The sequence below is a fragment of the Cavia porcellus genome, unplaced genomic scaffold, assembly GCF_034190915.1.
Source record: "Cavia porcellus strain 051 isolate PalLab524CR breed Dunkin Hartley unplaced genomic scaffold, mCavPor4.1 scaffold_33, whole genome shotgun sequence".
NCBI lineage: Eukaryota > Metazoa > Chordata > Mammalia > Rodentia > Caviidae > Cavia > Cavia porcellus.
The window spans coordinates 1,271,595-1,293,639 of record NW_026947516.1 but is presented as its reverse complement, the minus strand read 5'-3'; the positions used below and the strand labels follow the sequence as shown (position 1 = coordinate 1,293,639).

Genomic DNA, 22,045 nt, shown 5'->3' with positions numbered 1-22,045 from the left:
TGCGTTTCTGACACCTCGGCCTGCAGAATTAACCCGTTAAAGGAGCCCCGGGGAGCAGGCCGTGCATCGTCTGACGAGTGTCCTCCCGCTCACACCTGCCAGCCGCTCCGTCTGCCTGTCTCTGCCCCGTGGAGAGCGGCCCTTTGATGCCTGGCGCAGGCAGAGCTGGTGTCTGCAGAGCTTGGCGGTGGAGGAGCCGCCTGCTGCCTGCCTGCCCTTCCGGTCACCCGCGCTGGGAGGCTGCTTCTCATCCCGAGCCCTGCCGTCCACTACGCTGTGGCCTGGTGCGTCCCCTGCAGGGCAGCGCGTCGTGCTTTAAAGGCCTCCCCTCCTCCTCCTCCGCCCACCGCGCCCAGCCGTGATCAGCAGCCCTGGTTCCCCACAGCCTGTGTTTGCAGGACTCTCCATATTCTTTGCAAACGAGCATTTCTCGCCGGCCTCCGCCAGCCCCGGTGACTCCGAGTCAAACCTCCCAAGGGGCGTTTGAAGGACGCTTTGCTGTGGGGAAAGCCCAGGTCCTCACCAGACCCCGTGACAAGGCTCCCACCAGCGTCCTCCCCGTGGGCTGGCAGGGTTCAGGACGCAGCTTCCAGAAGCCCCCACACCCTCCCCAGGTGCACCCCGGCTGCTGCTGCCGCTGCGGGTTTGTGTCTGTGGGCTGCTGGGGGCTCTGCTCTCCTGGTCCCCGAGTGCGTGTTCACAGTTGACGGGGTGCACGGCTGTCTCCCCAGCAATCCGGGAGGCTGAGGCAGGAGAATTGCAAGTTGCAGTCCGGGTTCAGCAGCAGTATGTACAACAGGGCTGGGGAGGAGCTCGGGGGTTGCAGCCCCATTAGCTAAAACTGAAACGTGAAAACACAGCCTTCTTGTGGGATGGTTTTGCGTGCTGTTGTGACGCCCAGCTGGCTCACTGGTGCTGATCGTCTCTCGGTGGCCGTCTTCGGGGTTCTGTAAATGCAGCCCTGTGCCATCTGCACGCAGGGTGCGCTCTGCAGTGGCCCCTGGGGGCTCAAGCGTCCGGAGCACGCCTGACCCGCTCCTGTCTGATCCACTCGGTCTCATCCAGCCCCTGCGTGATGTGAACCTCTGATCCCACTTAGGTTTCTTCTGATTGTTACTGAATGATTTCTCTGCACTATTGAGCTGACCATGCTGGTCTTTGGACCCTTGGATCTCTGTGTATGAGGTTTGGGGACAGATGTGTTCAGTGCATGAACGGAAACGGGACAGAGGACCTGGGAAGTGGTACGGTGGCTGTGTGTTGGTAATGCAGTCCGTGGCCGGCTGCTCCAGGACAGGAGCATCATGGTGGACGGTGTGGGGAGGAGAGACGCTCCCATCATGGTGGCCGGGAAGCAGGGAGAGAAGGGAGGAGCCGGGGACCAGAGCACAGCTTAAAGAGGGAGCTCAGTGTGGCTCAGGGGTGCAGAGGGTGCAGTCCATGGCCGGCTGCTCCAAGGCGGGAGCATCATGGTGGACGGTGTGGGGAGGAGAGACGCTCCCGTCATGGTGGCCGGGAAGCAGGGAGAGAAGGGAGGAGCCGGGGACCAGAGCAGAGCTTAAAGAGGGAGCTCAGTGTGCTCAGGGGTGCAGAGGGTGCAGTCCATGGCCGGCTGCTCCAAGGCGGGAGCATCATGGTGGACGGTGTGGGGAGGATAGACACTCACATCATGGTGGCTGGGTGTGGGGGACTCAGCTCTGAGGCTGTGGGTGGGCACCGGGGCCTGGCACCATGGCTTCTCAGTTCCCCTCTCCCCTGGCTTCCCCTGCAGCACCTGCTACTCCCCGCACGGCGCGTACGCCCAGAGCAAGCTGTCCCTGGTCCTTTTCTCGTACCATCTCCAGAGGCTGCTGGACGCCGAGGGCAGCCACGTGACCGCCAACGTGGTGGACCCCGGGGTGGTGGACACCAACCTCTACCAGCACGTGTTCTGGGGCACCCGGCTGGTGCAGCGGCTCCTGGGCTGGCTCATCTTCAAGGTAAGGCTCGCTGGGGCTCCCGGGGTCTCGGTGATCTGCAGTCACGGAGTCGGGACGGGGTGCGCGCCTGTCATCCGGCACTCGGGAGGCTGAGGCAGGAGGATCACGGGTCGTTCGAGACCAGCCGGGCTGCACGGTGAGCTCAGGGCCGGCCTGGCTGCAGCCAGATCCTGACTCAGAAACAGGCCGGGCGTCCCCTGTGCGGGGAGGTCTCGTGGGTGTGCATCCGGCCGCCGGGCTGTTGTGTGTCAGACTTTGACTTAGAAAACATGCAGATTGTGCAGGCTGCAGTTGTGTGCACGTTTAGACCCCGAGGCTGTCAGCGGCTGTGACCTAGGGGTGAATTCCCCGCCTGTGTCCGCGGGAGGCTGTTTATTTTCATTTTGGGACCTGGGTTCTCTGCGTGGCGCTTTCTTCCCCTTTTATTCCTCGTGAGTCCCGGTACTTTCTGCCATTTCCCACCAGGACTTGCTGAGGTTCCGGATGTTGCTGGTTCTTTTATCAATACATTCCCTGGACGTGACGACAGAACGGTTTGAAAGTCACTCATCAAACGAGCTCCCGCACCGTGCCCCCCGCTTCCGTGTCCCCCAGGAGCCGTCCTCCGTCCCTGGCGGGGTCTGAGTGTCTGTCGGCTTCTCGTCCTGTTTCCGTCTCTCGTGGACGCATCTCTGCCCTCTTGGCTGTCCTTTCCGTCCTGGTGGTTGATGCTTTAGCCTGGCACCCACTTGGCAAGCGCACGGCTGGTTACAGCATCCCCGGGACACTTTGGAGGTAAATCGGTTGCCCGAGAGGAGCGGCCCCCTTGGTGTGCTCGGCTCCTGGGCCCCGCGTGCTCAGGGCTTCCCTCCTTCACACCTATGCGTACCATTTCATGCATGCCGTAACTGATCACTGACCGCATCATATGACACTCCTGCTTTAAATACCTGAAGCATCACGCTTCAGTTTTGTTGCAAAAAAATATACTGACAGAGCTATGCTGCAGACTGGCCGCCTGCGTTTATAAATACAGTTTTACTGGCAGGGACTGGCTGCCTGTGTCTATACAGAAAGTTTTATTGGTATGGGCTGGCCTCCTGATTTTATAAATAAAGTTTTATTGACACAGACTGTTCACTTGCATTTATAGATAAAGTTTTTTGGGACAGTCTGGCTATCTGCATTTATGAATAAAGCTTTATTGACACAGATAGTTTGCCTGCATTTGTAAATATTTATTGGCACAGACTGGCTGCCTGTGTCTATACAGAAAGTTTTATTGGTATGGGCTGGCCTCCTGATTTTATAAATAAAGTTTTATTGACATAGACTGCTTGTCTGCATTTATAGATAAAGTTTTTTGGCACAGTCTGGCTATCTGCATTTATGAATAAAGCTTTATTGACACAGATGGTTTGCCTGCATTTGTAAATAAAGCTTTATTGGCACGCAGTGGCCACCTGCATAAGTCAATGGCACAGCCTGGCAGCCTGCATTTACAAATAAAGTTTTATTGGCAGTGCCTGGCTGCCTGCATTTATAAATAAAGTTTTATTGGCAAAGCCTGGCCCCCTGCATTTATGAGTAAAGTTTTATTGGTATAGACTGTCTGCATTTATAGTTTACTAACAAGGACTGGCTACTGTGTTTTTTTTGATTGGGGGGGGTTTCGATTTCTTTTTTTTTTTTTTTTTTTTTTTTTTTTTTTGTACTACGGATTAATTGCGCGACCTCACGTTTGTCAGGCAGGTGCGTATGGCACTGAGGTAAATCCCCGGCCCTTGCATTTGTAAATAAAGTTTCGTTGGCACAGACTGGCCACCTGCATTTATAAACAGTTTATTGACATCGCCTGGCCTCCTGCATCAGTGATAAAGATTTAGGGGCAGGGAGCGGCCACCCTGTTGGTGGCTGACGTGTTACCAGCCCGCAGCCGCCGCTGCCTGCCCCTGGCCCCGTCAGTGCCCTCGGCCTGTCCGGGTTCCCTGGCCTGGGCGGCAGGAATCCATTTCCTCGTCTTCCTCGAGAGCCCCTGCGGGGAGCAAAGTGTGGAGGATTTGTTTAAAAAAAAAAGATCAGCAGCCCTTTGCCTCTGTCTGGTGCGACCATCTGCGCCCGGTGCTCAAGTTATACAGCAAGGTTTCTGCTTTGAAAAGTGGAACGTTGGGCCGGGGACGTAGCTCAGCGACACAGACGCCTGCCAGGCAAGCTGAGGTCCTGAGTTCGAGTCCTGTACCAGAAAAAAGAAAATCAGCATCCTTCGCCTCTAAACTCTGGCCAGGTCAGGGAGTTGCTGGAGAGTGTTTCCGAGCCAGTGTTTGAAGTTTCTGTCCTGCTCAACGGGGGTTCGGATTTTCCTCTGAGCTAATGACCCGTCTGTCCCCTGACCTCGCGGGGTGAACGCGCTGCTGACCCCGCTCCAGCGGCCCCTTTGTGTCCAGGTCACTCTGCTTAGCACCCGCCTGTGCCTGTCTGAATTCTTCAGCAAAAAGAAAGCCTCCAGATTCCTTCCTTCACCCCCAAACACGGTCCCCTGTCCCCACAAAACCCCCAGTCTCCCCAGTCCCTCTGGTGCTAAACTCACGTCCCTGCTGGGATCCTGACAATGGCTTGCACTTCCCAGGTGGCTTGATTGACTTTTTGTTTTTGCTTTTTTGGACTGGAAATAGCCACAGGATGTGGTCTGGGGGTCCCGCACAGGACTGAAGCTGCTCTGTGCAGCTTTGGAGACGCAGGGCAGCCCTGCCTCACAGATGAAGGACGCTCAGCAGCCCTGCCCAGCACCTGTGCTGTCTGTGGGCCTCTCTGTCCCTTCCTGTTACAGCGAGCCTGGCGTTCTGGCCCCGGGGGCCTCCGTGCTCTGAGTCACCGCCAGACTCAGGCTCGATTCCAAATGCAAGGTCACCTGCCCCAGCAGGCAGTGGCTGCTGCAGGAAACGAACACCCTTGGCAGACGCGTGCTTGGTAAACAGGAGACGAGGGAGATTTGTTTCTGCACAGCATGGACAGCACCCGTGTGTTCCCGCCGGGGGTGCCAGCCTGCTGGGGCAGCCCGGGGGGACTAAGCCCCGCGATGGCCGCAGACAGACCCGGGCAGCTCTCAGCCGCTGGCGCGGAGCCCGGGACGCTGCCCAGCCTGCAGCTCTGTCCTTCAAGGTGGACGCGTTCCCTGGCCGGCCTGAGGTCCTGTTATGGCTCTCCAGGTAAAGGAGGACAGATTTACGGTGCAGCCGGTGTCCGGCTGTCCTGCAGGTTTCCATCGCTGACCACACAACGACCCAGACCCTGCAGTTCAAATCAAAACCAAGCAGCCCGCTCGTGATTGGCGCCAAAGCGGCTCAGAGCTGCAGGGTGCCGGACTCAAGGTGACCCCGAGGCGGAGACGACTGTGCCTGCGTGTGTGTGTCCCTGAAGCCCTGATCTGACCTAACTCCAGCCCTGCCTGCAGCAAGGCCACCCATTTTCCCGCTGCCAGAGGGGAAGCGCCCTGCAGAGTGGCCAGCTGCTGTTAATAAACAGGCCCCACGAGGCTTGGCCCTGGAGCCCGCGAGTGTCTCGGCCTGCTGCTCTGGCGGACAAGGAGCCTTTAGATGCTTGCAGGTCTGAGCCACTTGCTGGGGGACGGACATTGTGCATGAGCACACCAGGGGCTCACACCCAGGAGCTCACACCCAGGAGCCTGATGCTGCTCAGCACCACCAGCTTCCCCCTCTGTCCTGGGTCACTCCCAGCAGTGTTTGCACACGCGACACGCTCGCCCTAAGAACGATCAGCCTCCCACGACCTGCCACCATCACTGTGGTCCCATCCTGCACCCCATCTCCGCTGCAGCCCATCTCTTGGCAGGAACACAGCCCTGTACCCTAGGACCTCCCTTCCCCCAGTGCATCAGTGAGGGAAGAACAGGATCAATCAGAGCTCTGGGGGTCATTAGGCGAGCAGCTCGCAGGATGAAAGCCTTGAGTCCACCATGGATTGCTGCAGGACCCTGGCGCTGCTCCGTCCAACATGCAATCTGCAAACACAAGGAGCTCGAGCATGCAGCGGGAGCTCGAGTCTGAAAGCCCGGAAGCGCCCTGGGAAGCCTCCAGGGTGAGTGTGCTCGGGAAAGACAGACAAACGCCCCGCAGATGCAGAGCCCGACGTGCAAAGGCGGCTCATCCCGGAAGGAGAGCGCTTTCAAGATGGCGGCACTTCCCCTTCCTTTCCCGCCTTCGTCCATCCAGGCTGCAAGCCTATTGGTTGATGCAGCCACATCCGGGGGCGAGGCTTTCATCTTTGATTTGCTGCCCTACGTGCCAATCATCCACAGACATGCGCAGAATCGTGCTCTGTAATCTTGCTGGCTGGGTCTTACATCAGTTGGTGATGTTCACCTCTAGGATCGCTGCTCCCCCACATCCTGCAAACTCTGCTCCTCCCGTTTATTTAGGACTGAACAGAATTTCCACGTGCACGTGACGGCCCACTGCCCCGGTTAGCAGACCTGGTTCTTATTTAGCGTTGATCTCACCAACTGGCCTGATTTTTTTTTTTTAATTGACACAGAATTTTTCCCATTTGTGGTGCACGGTTCCGCAGCGTGACATACATTCATGGCGTTGTATAACCATCGCCGTCAGCCACCTGCAGAGCTCTTTGTGTTTCCAAACTACTCCCTGTAGAATATAATGCCCGGATTCTTCCCGTCCCCCAAGATCAGGAACGTAGGCATCTCGTTTCTGTCTTTCTGGATTTGATGATTCGGGGAGCCTCATGTAAGGGCAATTCTGCGGTATCTGTTTAAACCACCTGGCTTATTTCACTGAGCGACGTGTTACTCACAGTTCTCCTATGCTATGGGCAAACATCAGGATGCCTTCTTTTTCAAGGCCGAGTAGTACTCCATGCACCCCTTCCTCTGTGGCTGGGCAGCTGGGTTGGTCCCTCCTGTTGGCTTTGGTGTGTGATACTATTCTGCTGCAAATACAGGTGTTCCGATTTCTCTTGGATTTGCTGCTTTCTGTTCCTTTGATTATATTCCCAGTAGTGGAATTGCTAGCTGTGAAAGACTGCTTTTGTCGGTGTCCTTAACTAGCTGCCATCTCCATGGAAACAGGGACCGCTTCATCTGTTTATTCTGCATTCCGACACTCGTGTCCGGTGCAGAGCCAGTGCCCTGCAAATGCCTGCTACGTGGACCAGTGGAGGTGGCGGCCGACTGCCAGGGCTCTTGGAGACGCTGAGGTCCCGGGTGGAGCCCCGGGAATGGGATCCTCAGCCTCTCACAGGGCCTGGGGCTCCTCTGAGGCCAGCACCCGCCCGGCCCTCAGCGCCGCTGCTGACCTGAGAGCTCCTCTTTGGCCTGTACGGCCCGTGGACACACGGTGTGTCCCTGGCACATCCCGGGAGGCCCGAGGGCGTCCCTCCCGGCTCTGCTCCCCGCACAGCCCGACACTGTTCCTTCTCTCTACAGACCCCGGACGAAGGCGCCTGGACGTCCGTGTACGCGGCGGTCAGCCCGGAGCTGGAAGGGCTCGGTGGCCGCTACCTGTACAACGAGCAGGAGACCAAGTCCCTGGACGTCACCTACGACCGGGAGCTGCAGCGGGAGCTGTGGGCGCGGAGCTGTCGGATGGCCGGCATCGCGGACGTGACGCCTGGCGCCGTGTCGCACTGACTGACTCACGGGCACGTTGCTTGCTCCCGTCCGGCGGACGGGGACTCGGGGGACCGGGGTGCTGGACCTCTGAGGCCCGTGTCCCCGGCGCTCGGTCCAGTGCCTTGGTGTCTGCTGGACGTCGGCCTGCCGGGACGTGTTGGAGGTGGCCTGGCTCGTGCCAGGGCGTCCCACGAGTGCCTTGAAAATTAAATCACTGCAGCCGAGCGTGCTGGTGTCCTTGTCGGCCTGCAGGGTCAGTCCCGGGCGGGCAGTGCGGCCTGCTGGTCGACCTCGTGCAGGGTCAGGAGAGCCTGGGGGTGTCTCGGGGCTCAGAGGGACACGACGGGTCCTGCTCGGGGTCACCATGGGGTGTCGCAGGGCGAGGACGGGTCGCGGCCGTGTGGACCTGGCCTTGGGCGGCTGGACAGGGTCACTGCAGGGTGGACAGAGGACCGGAGCCAGAGTGGGGTCCCCGGGACCAGAGGGTGCCCCGTGGGGCGCCAGGACAGGTGCCAGGGCAGCTGGACAGGACGGTGTCCCCGGTCCCGGGACCACACGGTGCCCCATCGGGTCTTGTAGACGGACGCACGGCCAGCGCACAGGACAGCTGCCCCGTGGGATGCTGGGAGGGGACACCGGGCTCCCTGGCATCCGTACCCCGCCGTGCCCCGTCCTCCGGGGAGCGCCTGGGCCCGGGGTGACTGGAGTGACGGGGGGCTCGCGGAGGCCAGCAGCGTGTCCAGTGCCGTCCGGCCCGCCCTGCAGCTCTAGATCCTCTGAGAGCCCCCCGCGTGGTCCCGGCCCGGCGCGGCCCCTTCACGTCCACGGAGCGCACTGGGTTTCCTCTGCCCACGTGAGGAGCCCCCAAGACCACAGCTGGGCACCCCGCAGCTGGACAAGGCCCCGGTTCATTCTCAGCATTGGCGTGGCAGAGCTTCGGATCCCCTTCCCGAGACAAATCCGAGGTCTGTAAGACAGCCGTGCTGTCCGGTCCTGGACGCATCCTGGCGTCCCACGCCAAGATCATCTTACGTTCCCAGAACGGGTCCGAGTTTTGTGCCAAGCGCTTAGAGCCCAGAAGGAGCTGCCAGGTGGAGTTTCTCCCTGCAAAAAGCAAGCTTGAGGGTCACTGTCCTCCGTGAATAACCAACACTGTGCCCCAAAAATAATTAAATGAAATATTTCTGTCCACGTTTGGCCAGGTTTGTTGACTGCAAACCAGACCGCGCACCTATCAGGGAATCTCGGGGGTGCAGAGACAGCGCCCCCCGCTGGGATGTCGGCTCACTCAGGCGTGGCTGGCCCAGAGCTCAGGCTTTATTGTGTTTGCATTTTGGACTTTTGATGCAGGCTTTGCAGACAGTAAAATCTGCGGGACTCTGTGCCCCGGGGCTGTGTGCAGGAGATGTGAGCCGGGTTTTAGGCCAGACCTTCACCTGTGTTCCTGTTCGTTGCTTAGTAATATTTCTCCCCTTGACCGTCCCGCGCGGTGCGGTCAGGTAACATCCCAGTTGTCCGCAGGCCGTGCGTACTGTAGCCTCCTGTGCAGTCGCGGCTGTGGGCCTGCCGCGTCCTGTCCTGAGGCGGCGACCGCGTGTCCCGGACACACTGATCTGGGTTCAGATTCAGTCTCCGGCGAGGGCTTTCCTGGAAGGGTATTTCTTAAAGGGCAATTTAGAAAAATTAGTGGTACATGTTTGCATGCCTTCTTCTGTCCGTGGGTAATTGTGCCAGCCACCGCGGGCCACGCGGCCACCAGAGAGAGCGAGGAGCCCAAGCAGAGGGTGGCAGGGAGAAGGACACACGGGTGCTCGCCCGGCTCCGTGCGCGGCTCTCACTGACCAGGACGGCGGCTGCAGCCTCGCAGGTCTCCGGGTCGCAGCCTCTGAGCCCGGAGCAGTCATCCCGGCCCTTCCCGGCCCTTCCCGGCCCTTCCCGGCCCTTCCCAGCTCTCGGGGAGGCTGAGGCAGGAGGGTCTCCACCGGCCAGCACAGCGACTTAGCGCCAGCCTGCCCCTTCCTGTCCGTGTCCCCAGGAGCCGGGACGCGGAGACGGCCGCGTCCTAAATCCGTCCTGAGAGCCCCGGCTCGCAGGGGCGCCCCGCAGAACTCCGGGCCCCATTGAGGCCTCCGAGCTGCCACCCCGGGGGGGGGCTCAGCGTGTCCCCAGCTCGGCACCGTGACCATGGACGCCGTGGCTCTCGGGGGGGACCCGGCCCGAGCCGCAGGTGTGGAGCGGGGACTCCGGCCCTGGCTGCGTCAGCTGCAGTGACCCCGAGTGCCGTCGGGGGACCCCACAGCGGGGGGGGGCAGTCACCCCAGTGCTGGGCACAGACGGGTGGACGTGGGCAGCCGGGAGCCGAGGGGACGCTGGCCGGTGGGACGGGGACGTGTGTGCACGTAACAGATCCTCAGGGGGTGGACACACAGGTCAGGGGCTGCGATGGGGGGGTGCAGGGACGGCTGACAGACGGACAGACGGACGGATTCAGTAATAGGTAGAATGGATTGATTGACTGATTGATTGATAGACTGATTGATACACAGGATAGACACATAGAATGGATAAACACAGAATGGATAGATAGACAAATGGATAGATTGATAGACTGATTGATTCATACACAAGATAGACAGTATGGATGGACAGACACACAGATAGATGATAGGATGGATGGACAGACAGGTAATCAATGACAGATGAGACACAGAGACGGGTCGGGGCAGATGGGGTGGACAGGGGGTGCGGAGTGCGGGACACACCAGCACTGTGTACCTGATACCGCAGATAGACGGACAGACGGACCGACAGCGGGCCCCTGGCCACACGGACACTGCGCGGGGACCCCCCTCGCCGTCAGCTCAGTGGGGGGACAGCGGCCGAGGGGGGCGGCGGACGTGCTGGGGAGATGCCGTGGGGGAGGACCCCGAGGCAGAGGGCGCCCCAGCCTGGGGGGTGGACGGGTCCTGCGGGGCGTCCCCTAGAGTGAGGACTGACCGCAGGGCCTTTGCACGGAGCCACACCGGCAGACATTGGTTTCGTTTCATTGTTTTAAGGCAAGAGCCGGGTATATCACCAAGGTGTCCAGGCTTGGCCCAGACTTGGGATTCTCCTGCCTCAGCCTCCCAGAGTGCTGGGATGATACTTCTGTGCCTCCAAACTGCCAGTCCATTTTAAGGTAAACTCCTCCGTATCCGCCGTCCGGGAGCCGCCTCGGACAGGCCGGTGGTTGCTCACGGGTCGCACGCCCCCGAGGGCTCGCTGGGAGGAAAGTTTAATTTTTCCCGTTTGTCAGCGTGGAACATGGAATAACCAAGCTTCGGTACACAGAGTACCAGCACCATGGAAAGCACTCAGGTCCGCTTTATTTTTTCTAAACATCATTGACTGACTTATATAGTGACTGTTTAAATTCTAAAAATGTTTCTGATGTGCCCAAAGGTGGGTTGCCGTTAATCCCTCTCACCGTCCTCCCCCACCTCTGCACGGCTCCTCCCGCGTCCTGGCCGCTCCCCGCAGCAGCTCTGGGGTCCTCTGACCTCAAAGTGTTTACCTGGTGATCAAAAACCCGGTGACAGACGCTGCCGAGCGCCACCCTGCAGAAAGGCAGCTGTAAACACAGGACGCCGGGTCCCCGTCCACCTCGGTCCCCGGAACGACTCCCGGCTCCTCCCCAAGGTCACAGTGACCGGGAAAGGTCAGGGTTTCGGGTCCATTCGGGACGCGGAGGCGGCCAGGATGCTGCAGCCTGATGCTGTAATGACTCAGACTCGAGAGACGCGGAGCCCAGAACTTCTCCCTGCCCGTCTGAGTCTCCTTCAAACCGTGAGTGTTCAATATTCATCCCAGCAGTAAAACCCACGGTGGCCCCCTGCTGGACACTTGGCAGGGATCCTGAGCGAGCGCTCCGTGCACCCTAAGCAGCCTCTGCTGCAGAGCGGCCTCTCCTGCCCGCCTTGGCAGCTCTGTGCTCTGCACACGACCTTGGGCTGACCTTGCCCGGGCCTCAAGGTCATTTCTCGCCACAGACGGCAGGTGCCCGCTGTGCCCAGGGTCTCCTCCCGCCCTCGGGGCTGCAAGATGCTGTGGGCCACGTGCCGGGGCTGGGACCCGAGGCTGTGTTTCGTGGCCGTGCGAAAAAATGTCAGTCTACTACCCGCATCGCTGTTTGCATGAACAGACGTTTGCCACGTGCGAAGCCTTCGCCTTAGGAAATGGCTGTGTGTGTTCACACGTCCAGCCTGACTTCCCGCCACCCCAGCCCGCGGTCCCTGCACCCCTTAAATCCGTGTGTGCCCTCCTCCCTGAGTGCTGTGCGGCGGGTGCCCTGCAGCTGTCCTGTGGCGAGGCTCCGATCCCAGAGCTGGCGTGCGGGCGACCTCAGCAGCCCGAGCTCGTGGTGACACGTTTGCCCACATCGCCAGGCCGACGTCCTGTTCAGCGCAGGAGCACGAGCTTGGGGCGGGGAGAGGTTCGCCTTTAGGGTCACCCCGAATTTAAAGCAGGGGATGGTAGTTTGGGGCCAGCTCCGGGGACCGAGGTGGACGGGGACCGGCGTCCTGTGTTTACAGCTGCCTTTCTGCAGGATGGCGCTCGGCAGCGGCCGTCACCGGGTTTTTGATCCCAGCTGGCGAAGCCCCTGAGGACGGAGGACCCCGAGCTGCAGCCAGGACCTGGGAGGAGCCGGGCAGGGCCGGGAGGACTCTGAGGGGGATTCATGACAACGTCTCTATGACTGTGATATATTTTCTACAAAATTTTAAATATTCGCTTTATTTTTATCACGACACGCACCTCTGTGTGTACATGTGTGTATATGTGTGTGTGCATATATGTGTACGTAGCCATTCTGTGCCCATGTGTGCGTACATACGTGCATAAAAACCTAAGAATTTGGTGATCAGCACGCTTACAGTTAACATTTGCTGAAATAATTTTTCACGGTTCCACAATACACCAATTCACCACATATGTGTGTTGTATGTACACACGTACATGTGTGTACCTGTATATTTGTGTGTGTCCATTTCTGCGGCGGACTCATCTGTGTATGTAAAAACCCTTTTAATGTCTAAACGGTGGGCAGGGTTCCATATAAGGGACAGCACCAGAGACACATATAAGACTTACTGGGTGACCAGGTCTGTAAGTACCAGCAGCGTATCAATAACTAATAATACGTTGGATGTTTTGGTGCCATTTGAACCTAAACTGCGGTGTAATAACATGTCGGATATAACACCCCGTATCTCAGATGGAAAACCAGTTTTCTGTCTGGTGATCCTCTGAGGACGGGGTTGCATATTCAGTTATTAACTCGTGTAGTAGGAACCTTTCCTGCTCCACCAGGCAGTGCTGATCTCGGGTTTCCTCCCACGCAGCACGGCTTCCCCGCGTAACCAGCTTCCACTGCAGGTCGGCTGCACAGATTTTCTAGGAGGCCGAGCTCACACCTCACCGTCCACTGTGGAATGTCCTTGGCCACCTCCGAGGCTTCTCTGGAGCAGCTCGGGACTCAGCCCCGCTGCTGTGGGAGCCTCGCTGCCCCTGGAAGCCGGGGACCCGGGAGGTGGCTGAGGGGGTCACCTGCCTTTAAAACCTGCTTTCTGTCTTGCAAACGCTCAGGGGCCAGGGCAGCTTCTCCGGTCAGTGATCAGCGGTCAGCGGTCAGTCGCAGGATAACAGTGCATTTGACACCACCCCAACTTGGTCGCTGGGGGAACCCGGGTCAGCGCCCAGATGCCACGTACGGTTACCCAGGAGGCGCCTGGCTGGGGTCAGGGCTGTGTCCACTGCCTGCACGAGGACCCCGAGCTGTCTGTCCCTATTTCCTGGTTTCTGTGCCCACCCAGCCCCGAAGGGTTGGGGCCAGGCACGGGAGCTGGCCCCTCCGAACCCCGGCCTCCATGAGTCTGTCCTCCCTTTGGGTGCTCGGCTCAGGCATTTTGCTGTATTGAGGCGGATCTGACGACCACACACTGCTGCCCGGGCTCTGTCCTCCCAGCCCCGGCCAGCTGGGTCTGACCGGGACGCGTGAGCCTCGGCTTCTCAGGGACCCACCAGGCCTGCCCTGCTGTCCTTGGGTGTCCTGGGTCACTCGTCCACCTGGACCCACCGTGACCACCATGTCCACCGTGCCCCACTGTGTCCACCAGGACCCACAACACCCACCAGGACCCCCAGGACTCATGACATCTGCCAGGACCCATCATGACCATCATGTCCCACCATGACCATCATGTCCACCAGGACACACCAGTCCATTAGACAGCGCCACCCTGTCCAGCAGGGTCTTCCCGTTGGTCAGCTGTCCACACACCTTGCCTCTCCGGAAACACCTTCCCAGTAGTGGGTTACCCCGCGGTGCAGCTCAGAGCTAGAGGAGTCATCAGGAGGTAGATCCTGGTTACAGGAAGTGCATCCTTTTTATGGCTGCGTAGTACTCCAGGGTGTGTAAATGTCACATTTTCTTTATCTGCTGATTCCAAGATTTAGCTGTTATGAATTCCACTGGTATAAATATGAGTGTGCAGGGATCACTTTAACCCCTTCAAGGAGACACAGACAGGGAACAGCTGGTTGAAGTGCAATTTCTAGTGTTAGATTTTTGAGTCATTTCATAGATATTTCTCAGAAGAAAAAGTACAAATGGCCAATAAACACACAAAAAATGTTCACGTCACTCACCACTCAACAAAAGGAAATGGAAAAACATTGGGATTCTGTGTCACCCAGAAACAATGGCTCTCACCAAGAAATCAAATAATTCTCGGGGCTGGGGATTTAGCTCAGCGGCATAAGCACCTGCCTTGCAAGCAGGCAGTCGTGAGTTCGATCCCTGGTACCGATAAAAAGGAAAAAGACAAAAAAATAAAAAAATAAACAGTTCTGGAGGGGCCGTGGGGAAAAAAGAATGCTTTCCCTGTTGGTGGGACTGCAGACTGGTGCGGACACCGTGGACATTAGTAATCAATCTCAGAAACTCCGGGGGAGTGTCGCCCACGCTGCATGAGCACTTTGCAGTTCGCTGACATCCCCGCTCTGGAATTTTCCTTTTCCTCCCTCAGAATTCAGCCCTTAATCTGGAAGAGCTGGCTTTCACCTTTAATAAAAGACAGCTGTTTGCAGCCAAGGGTGTGCAAGCCTACGTAACCATCGCCAGATACAACCTGTACCGTGATATCACACGGTGCCCTATAAACGGGAATTATTTTTTAATGTTTTCCTGCATCATTAAAAAAACAAGTGAAAAGAATCACACCATAGCTGTGCGCGTGGAGTTCTCGGCTTTGACTCGAGACAGTAGTTAAATTTAAAATTTAAATTTAAAAGCAATGTTGTTAGTATGAGTGTGTGCAAAACATGCCTCAGAGGTGATGATATTGCAGGTTAGGTCTAAGCCGTGCAGCCCGGGCTCCTCCTGCACGCTTCAAATTGTCTCCAGACTGCTGGCGATGACCAGTGTGGCCAAGCTGGTCACTGTGATGCTGTTGTAGTGGGTAATGACACGGTGAATCATCTGCTCAGGGGCCACGTGCAGCTGAGCCACTTTCTCACTGCTGGGACAAAATATGCAACCCCCACAGCCTCCAGGAGGCCAGGTTTCTGCCAGCACGTGGATTCTGGGGGAGTCAGTCCACGCCCAGCTGCTCTGAGGAGGAGGGCCCGGCTGCAGGGTCTGGCGGAGCAGAGATGCTCAGGTCATGGCCGCCAGGAAGTAGAGGGAAAAAAGATGGCCGAGCCAGGGAGGAGGAGAAGTACTTCCGGGTCGTGACCTCAGGCCACTTCCTGTAAGTGGCTTCCAGATTGATTCAGCTCCAAATGCACTGATGGGCCGGTTAATCAGGAGTCCAGCACCGTCCCGGAAGGTTGTGCAGGGACGTTGTAGATGGGAACCTCTGCAGCCCAGGGGCTGTGTTGACTGCACCATTTTCCTCCTGCAGCTGTGGGATTCCTGGCACACAGCGCCATGTTGAGGGTGACAAAATGGATTTCCAGTGTCAGGCTGCCTCTTTGGTCTCTGCCAAATTGCATTTGTCCTCAGCAATCTGGAGACAGTGTGAAGCGTGCAGGAGCTCCCACGTGTTGCACGGATTGTGCCTGGAGGGAAGTTTGATGCCTCTGAGGCAGGGTCTGCAGGCTCTCTAGGAGCCTGGCTGTGTGTTGAAGATTCACTCAGCTGCTTTGCACGCGGGGAGGGTCCATTGAGCTCCCATCAGCTCAGCGTCCCCGGGCAGAGGATGCTGACAGGTTCGGAGCCCGGGAGGGCGACGTTGTGAGTGTGTGTCCAAATCCCGCTCTGAGAGACACTCATTTTCATAGAAACCTGTGTGAACTCTAAGCAAAAATATCAGTAAATTCAAACGTAAGCAAACCGAGCTCCTACCCCACTGGCATCAGGAAGCTCGCCCTGTCTGTTCGTCTGTCTGTCTGTCTGTCTCTCTCTCCCAGATGTCTTCGGGGAGCACAGGAAAGGAGACCCGGGCAAGAACCATCTCAGGAGCGTGAGCCTCCGGCTAATACGGCCTCCTGAGCCAGCGCGGGCTTGAAGCTTGTCCTCAGTCTGCAGGGAGCTGGGCTTTTAAATAGTGACTTTAATTATATAGTGCTAATCTGTGTGGCTTCGTCAGGAAGAGCGGTTCGTGACTTCCCCTGCGGGCCCCCGTTTTCACGCGCGTGTCTTGCAATCCGAGCAGCTGCTTTGAACACAACGGTGCGCAATATACTAAGCTTTGTTAAATCTAAAAAAAGAGCGAATTAAGCCTTAGACTGGGAAGTCTGTAAGGAGACACATGAATCTCAGGAACGTAAAACTCTGGAGTTGATAAAGGAAGAATCTGATGGTGGAAGCCACCAGGGACCCGCAGGGCCACCAGCTTCCATGTCACGAATTCCCTGTCTGATCTCCTTCTCTGTCTCTTTCCCCATCCACCTCTCTTGCTTCACATACTTGGCAGAAAATACGCAGCACTTGTGTTTTGGAGTCTGATCTACTTTGCTTAAGATGGCGGTCCCCAATCCCGTCTATTGTCTTGTGAATGACCCACCGCCGTCCTTCTTTACGGCTGCGTAATATTCCACTGCGTACACAGAGGTGCTGTGTATATACCCGAGCGCTTCTGTCTGTAAACACAGCTGCCCTGTTCAGCTCGGGTGTGAGCTGACTCACCGCAAGATGTGCTGTTGATGGGCTTTCTGTTGATCAGAGCAATAAAATGAAAGTTAAAACCCCCCATGGCTGCACCCAAGTGCTCCCCGAAGCCTCTTCCAGAGCTGAGGACCAGGCACTCCACGTCCCATGTCGCAAGGACTCAGAACTGCCTTCGAGGTAAAACTCCATCCTGATCAAGCGCACCAGGGACCGGGGAGCGCCCACGGCCCGGCCCGGACGCCTCCTGCCCTCCTGGTCAGCTTCCGGCTCCCCAGATGCCGCCGGCTGCTCCCGGATCCGAGTTCCCTGCTCAGCACGACACCAAGGCCGCCGGCCCCCGTCACGGGTGCTGGATCTCACGGGCACCGACCGGGCTCCTCTCCATCCACCCCTTAGAACCTGCAGGAAGGGACGGACTGAGCCTAAAACAGACCCTCAGGAGCGATTTCCAAGCAACGGGTGACGTGGAGCACAGAGCCGGGCGGGTGGCGCACGCCTGTCATCCCGGCACTCACTGGGGAGGCCGAGGCGGGAGGCTGTCTGTGAGCTCGAGGCCGGCCTGGACTGCACAGCGGGACCCCGTCTCAAAAGACAAAAAATAAAATACATTTGCAGGGAAGGCTAAGTTCTTTGATACCTAAGTGGGTCCATGCTGCAGTGTGTGCAGGACAGGGCTTGTGCAGAGGCCGCGTGCATGTGTGTGTGTGTGTGTGTGTGTGTGTGTGTGCAGGATGCACAGATGCCCACGTTCGCGGAGACCCTGGTGACCAGCAGAGCTTGGTGCCCGCGGTGCAGCCCTGCCTGCGTCCAGGGCCCCTGTGGGGGGACCTGGTGGTCAGCTTGCGGCTCCCCCTGGACTGGGCAGCTGTGCTGGGCTGCACGGCCCACCTGATGGGCGCTGCCACGGCACAGAAGCCCGAGGGACGCAGGCGCTGGGGTTCTGCTGGGCGCCGACTTTCCTGTGAACTCAGCTGTCACGCAGGAGCTCGGGACCTCTGTGCCGCGGAGGGTGGCCGCGGTGCTTTTGGGGGAGCCCTGCTCCTTATTCTGAGCGTTCCGTCCTGGCCGCGGTGCAGAACCCTCCACTCGCTGGCACAGACTTTCTGGTGTGGTGGGGCCTTCCCAGTGCAGATCCCCAAAGAGACTCGCATGGGTCATTGTGGTGGGCTCCGGGTGTTCAGCTGGACTCCTGCAGGACGCTGCCCTGGAACCCAGGCCCTCGGCTGCTTTCGGGGTCCCCAGCACATGGACACAGCAGCTCAGCTCACAACGGCGACAGCTCGGAAGCAGCCTGTGAGCCCATCGGGAGGTGATCGCATAAAGAAAATGGTAGTTTACATGATGCAGTGTGGAGTACTACGTAGCCATGAAGAAGGGTAAACCGAGTCTCGAGTAAGAAAATGGACACATCATGAGACTGGTGTAAAGAGAGAGCAATCAAAAACGTGCACTTCGGGGTAGCGAGGGCTCTCTTACTCAGGAACCCCGGACGGTGAATACGAGCAAAGAAAAAGACAGGTGCGGGGCAACGGGCACGGGGGTCAGTGCTGGCGGGGCAGAAGCTCCCCACACTGACCTTCCCGCTGGGACGCCATCCAGCCGGGGGAGACACCAGAAAGCAGACCTGGGCTTCCCACATGGCTGAGCAGATTTTTATCTTTCCTTTTTCGGGGCAGAGTAGTACTCCACTGTACGTGAACACATTTTCTCTGTCGGTTCAACTGTTGCTCCCCAATTTAGCTGTTCTGAGCTTTACCGTTGTGAGCTCGGGTGTGCAGGGGAAGAGGACGTCTTCAGACTCCTACAAAGGGAATAGCTGGGTGCCGTGGAAAGCACATCGGAGCCTGACCTTGCCCGGAAACCAACACTTCCACGAATATGTTTCCGGTGTGTGGATGGCTCCTGACTTCCACGTCAGGCTGGACGCAGCAGACTCGAGGCAGACGCTGAGCTGCGAGCCCACGGGGTCCTCCGTGCAGAGCCACGGCGGGGTCAGGGTTAGGGTCCCTTTTCTCCCCCTAAAACATGCAGTTGTGTGCTGAACCGTTGGCCGGCTGTGGAGCTGAGGAGTTCTGTGTACACCCGAACTGCGAGCGTGTTTATGTAACCGGTGCAGCCTGGATTGAGTTTTAAGACCATAAAGTCAGATCAGAAATGCTGCGAACACCCTGAGCCAGAGACAGAGATGCTGTTGGGACGTAGTGGACGCTTTAAAAGGCGGAGCCTAATAGGAAGTGACGTCATTGTGGGGCGTGGCCTGGGAGAGTATATTAGGGCTCCAGATGCTCCTCCCTCTCCCTCTCTGTCTCTCTCTGTCTCTGTCTCTGTCTGTCTTTCTTTGTCTCTGTCTGTCTCTCTCCTTTCGGTTCCTGACCATCACACTTGGAGCAGCCCCAGTCCACCCCCCAGGCTTTGACATGATGTTCTGCCCAAGCTGCTGATTGTTGATTGAAACTTTTACCCCCCCCACACACACACATGTGTCTTCCCCAGTGCATTTGACTCTCCCAGGCGTCCTGGTCACGCGGCCCGACCCAGGAAACGTGTGCAGAGCCGAGCTGGCTCCTGTGTGGGGAAGGCGGGGCGTGTGCAGTCTGCACGAGTGACTTAATTCCGTGGCCGCCTTTGTGTGTCTGCCCTCTGCCCTGGGGAAGGGTCCCTGTCTCAGCACTGACAGAACAGACCTGGCCGGGGTTCGGGGCGCTGCAGACGGGACCAGCACTCGGGAGGCCGAGGCGGGAGGGTCCCCCGAGGTGCAGCAGCGGCCCCGCGTTGGGTTGAGTCCCGGCTCCAGACACAAGACCAGAAATAAAATAAAACCTCGCAAGTGACCAGCAAAACCAGAGTCCAAAGGCTTCCTGAGTAAGTTTGATTCTTTGCCTTCACTTAGTCGTTTTTATTTTTAAAAAGCAACACAGAAGACAAGGATTGAAATAATGCAGGATTTCAAACACAACAGTAAGAAAGCAATACTAGGTAATATATTTATTACACGTTCTTGGGGCTGCGAATTGAGCTCAGCAGCACAAGCGTCTGCCGGCTAAGCGTGAGGTTGTGAGTTTGATTCCCGGCACTGGAAAAAAAAGACAAAATATAGAATTATATTGCACATGAACACGCAGCTCAAATTGCTTTTATGGCGTGATCGCGTGCACCGGTAACAACCCGCACTGTTGTTTGGTTTTTCTGTCTCTTTGAGGAGGGGTCTCGCTGTGGATTCAGGCCGGCCTTGAGCTCACTGTGCAGCCAGGCCGGCCTCGAGCTCGCAGAGATCCTCCCGCCTCAGCCTCCCGAGTGCTGCGATGACAGGCGGGAGCCACCACGCCCGGCTCACCGTGCACTCTTAGGAAGTACTAAGCCCAGCACTGCGGCTCGCATGTTCTCTGTGTGCATTTTGGGGGTTTCCATGTGGTCAGGGGCACCCAGAAATGTGTCCTTGTGACCTTTTGGGGTCCGAGGTTGGACCCCAAAGCCGCTCAGCCTGCCCGGCGGAGCCCAGCCCGAGGCGTCTGCAGATCGCATTTCCGTGTGCAGATCCCGTCCGCTCTGGGGCTCCCTTCATGTCTTTGGGGGGCTCAGTGATTCCCTCTGCAGCCTGAGGGCCCCGACACCTACGCGGTCTGCCCGTGTGCCCAGGAGGGGAGCGGGCGCCCCAGAATCTGAGCCGGGCTCAGGCGGAGGACACAGGCGGCGTCTTTACAAATCTGTCTTTTTGTCTGGTGTCTGCAGGCGCCTTCTGCATCCTCCTGTTGTTCTCAAACCCCCGCCGTGTCTTTTCTTCTGCATGAAAGGCCTGAGTGTCCCCCAGCACCCCTGGGGGTCCCCCCTCCCTGCAGAGCCTGATTGCAAACAGACTGACACACAGAGATGGAGCCGGCGGACAGGGAGCTGCAAAGGCCGCCTGCTGTCCCCCGTCTGCACCAGCTCAGAGCTGCTGCCAATTCCTGCAGAGACGCTCTCGGGGCCGCAGGCTCATCTGGGCGTCGGCAGCCGGACAAGTGAGCCCCGAGCTCAGCGAGACGCTCCGGAGGGAGCCCGCCAGCCACGGGGTGCAAACATCGGGAACCGATGGGGAGGAGAGACGCCCACATCATGGGGGCCGGGAAACAGGGAGAGAAGGGAGGAGCCGGGACCAGAGCTCACCCTCCAGGTCCTCCCCGGTGCCCACGTCCTGCACATGGTCAGCCTGGACCTCAGCCCTGGACGTGTCCACTATGGAGCCAGCGCCCGGCATCCGCCCCCTTCTCAGCTGGTCCTGCCCAGTGTGCTGCTGAGCATTCCCAAGCCCGTGCTGGGGGAGGCTGAGGCGGGAGGATCTCGAGTCCCAGCCCAGCCGGGCTTTTACCACAGTAGGGAGACACGGCCTCAACATGGACAAGGAAAGCGGGGCTGGGTTGCAGCCCAGCACAGGGCTGGCGTCCCTCCCCGAAGCCCGGCCCTGTAGGAGGCCATGCAGGAGGAAGGCCCGCCCCGGGGAGCCCCGGTGAAGGGAGGAGCTGGGGTGAAGCCAGGCTGGTGTGGAACTCACAGAGACCCTCCTGCCTCGGCCTCCCGAGTGCTGCCATGACAGGCGTGCGCCCCACGCCCGGCCACATGGCGGGGTTTTCATGGGGCCGCTGGGTGCAACCTTCCCACAAGAGGCCAGAGCAGCCCCACAGCGGCGTCCGGGTGGCGTCCGGCTTCCGTCCAGCTCTTGACCTGCACAGTTTGCAGCCCGGGGAGCTAGCGGGCCTCATTAGTGGTCCTGATTATGGGTCCAATGGCGGAAAGCCGGGTTGCGCCCGTTTATGTAACTTTTAGCCTGGCAAACGCGAGGTCATGAATTCAATCCCGGTACCAATAAAAAAAAGCGTTGCAGACAGATTCATACCGCAGGACAGAGCTTGTAACGTGGCACGACGGCCGCTCAAAACCGAGCCTGGTTGCAAGCACGGGAACGCGAGCCACGGAACACGAGGCCACGTTTACCAAGCCACGCGCCCGACACGAGATCCTGCTACGTGACAGCACACGGATGGATCTGGGGATCACAAAGACAAATATCGCCTGCCGTTTCTGATACGTAGAAGCTAAAAGAGATGAGAAAGCAGGAGGCAGAAAGAGCTCGGAAGAGGGGAGGCCGTAGCAGGCAGGAGGAAAGGCGGGTAATAAAGTGAATAAATAAAGTCAAATCCAGTGTGTGAGTGAAATCCTCCCCCAAATATGGAAACTGCAGGGAGGGGGGTGCTGAAGGGGACAGAAGGGTGGAGGAGCCGCAGGCCTGCGGTGGGGGACCCACTAGGGCGGGCCCCG

The 22,045-nt window shown here is 58.3% G+C and overlaps 1 protein-coding gene across 4 annotated transcripts in view; it reads left to right on the top strand.

Moving 5' to 3' along the window:
- Positions 1 to 21,924, top strand: part of Dhrsx (dehydrogenase/reductase X-linked) — a 52,743-nt gene extending 30,819 nt beyond the window's left edge. For 2 of the 4 annotated variants that reach the window (XM_063242941.1, XM_063242944.1), the window contains 2 exons: positions 1,772 to 1,979; positions 7,417 to 7,827. In XM_063242941.1, the coding sequence (XP_063099011.1) occupies positions 1,772 to 1,979; positions 7,417 to 7,620 (412 nt within the window). In that variant the 3' untranslated portion in view covers positions 7,621 to 7,827. Of the gene's footprint in view, positions 1 to 1,771; positions 1,980 to 2,444; positions 3,539 to 7,416; positions 7,828 to 20,482 lie in introns of those variants that run through there. The other 2 variants (XM_063242943.1, XM_063242942.1) reach the window with 2 other exon arrangements.
- The last annotated feature ends 121 nt before the right edge of the window (positions 21,925 to 22,045 follow it).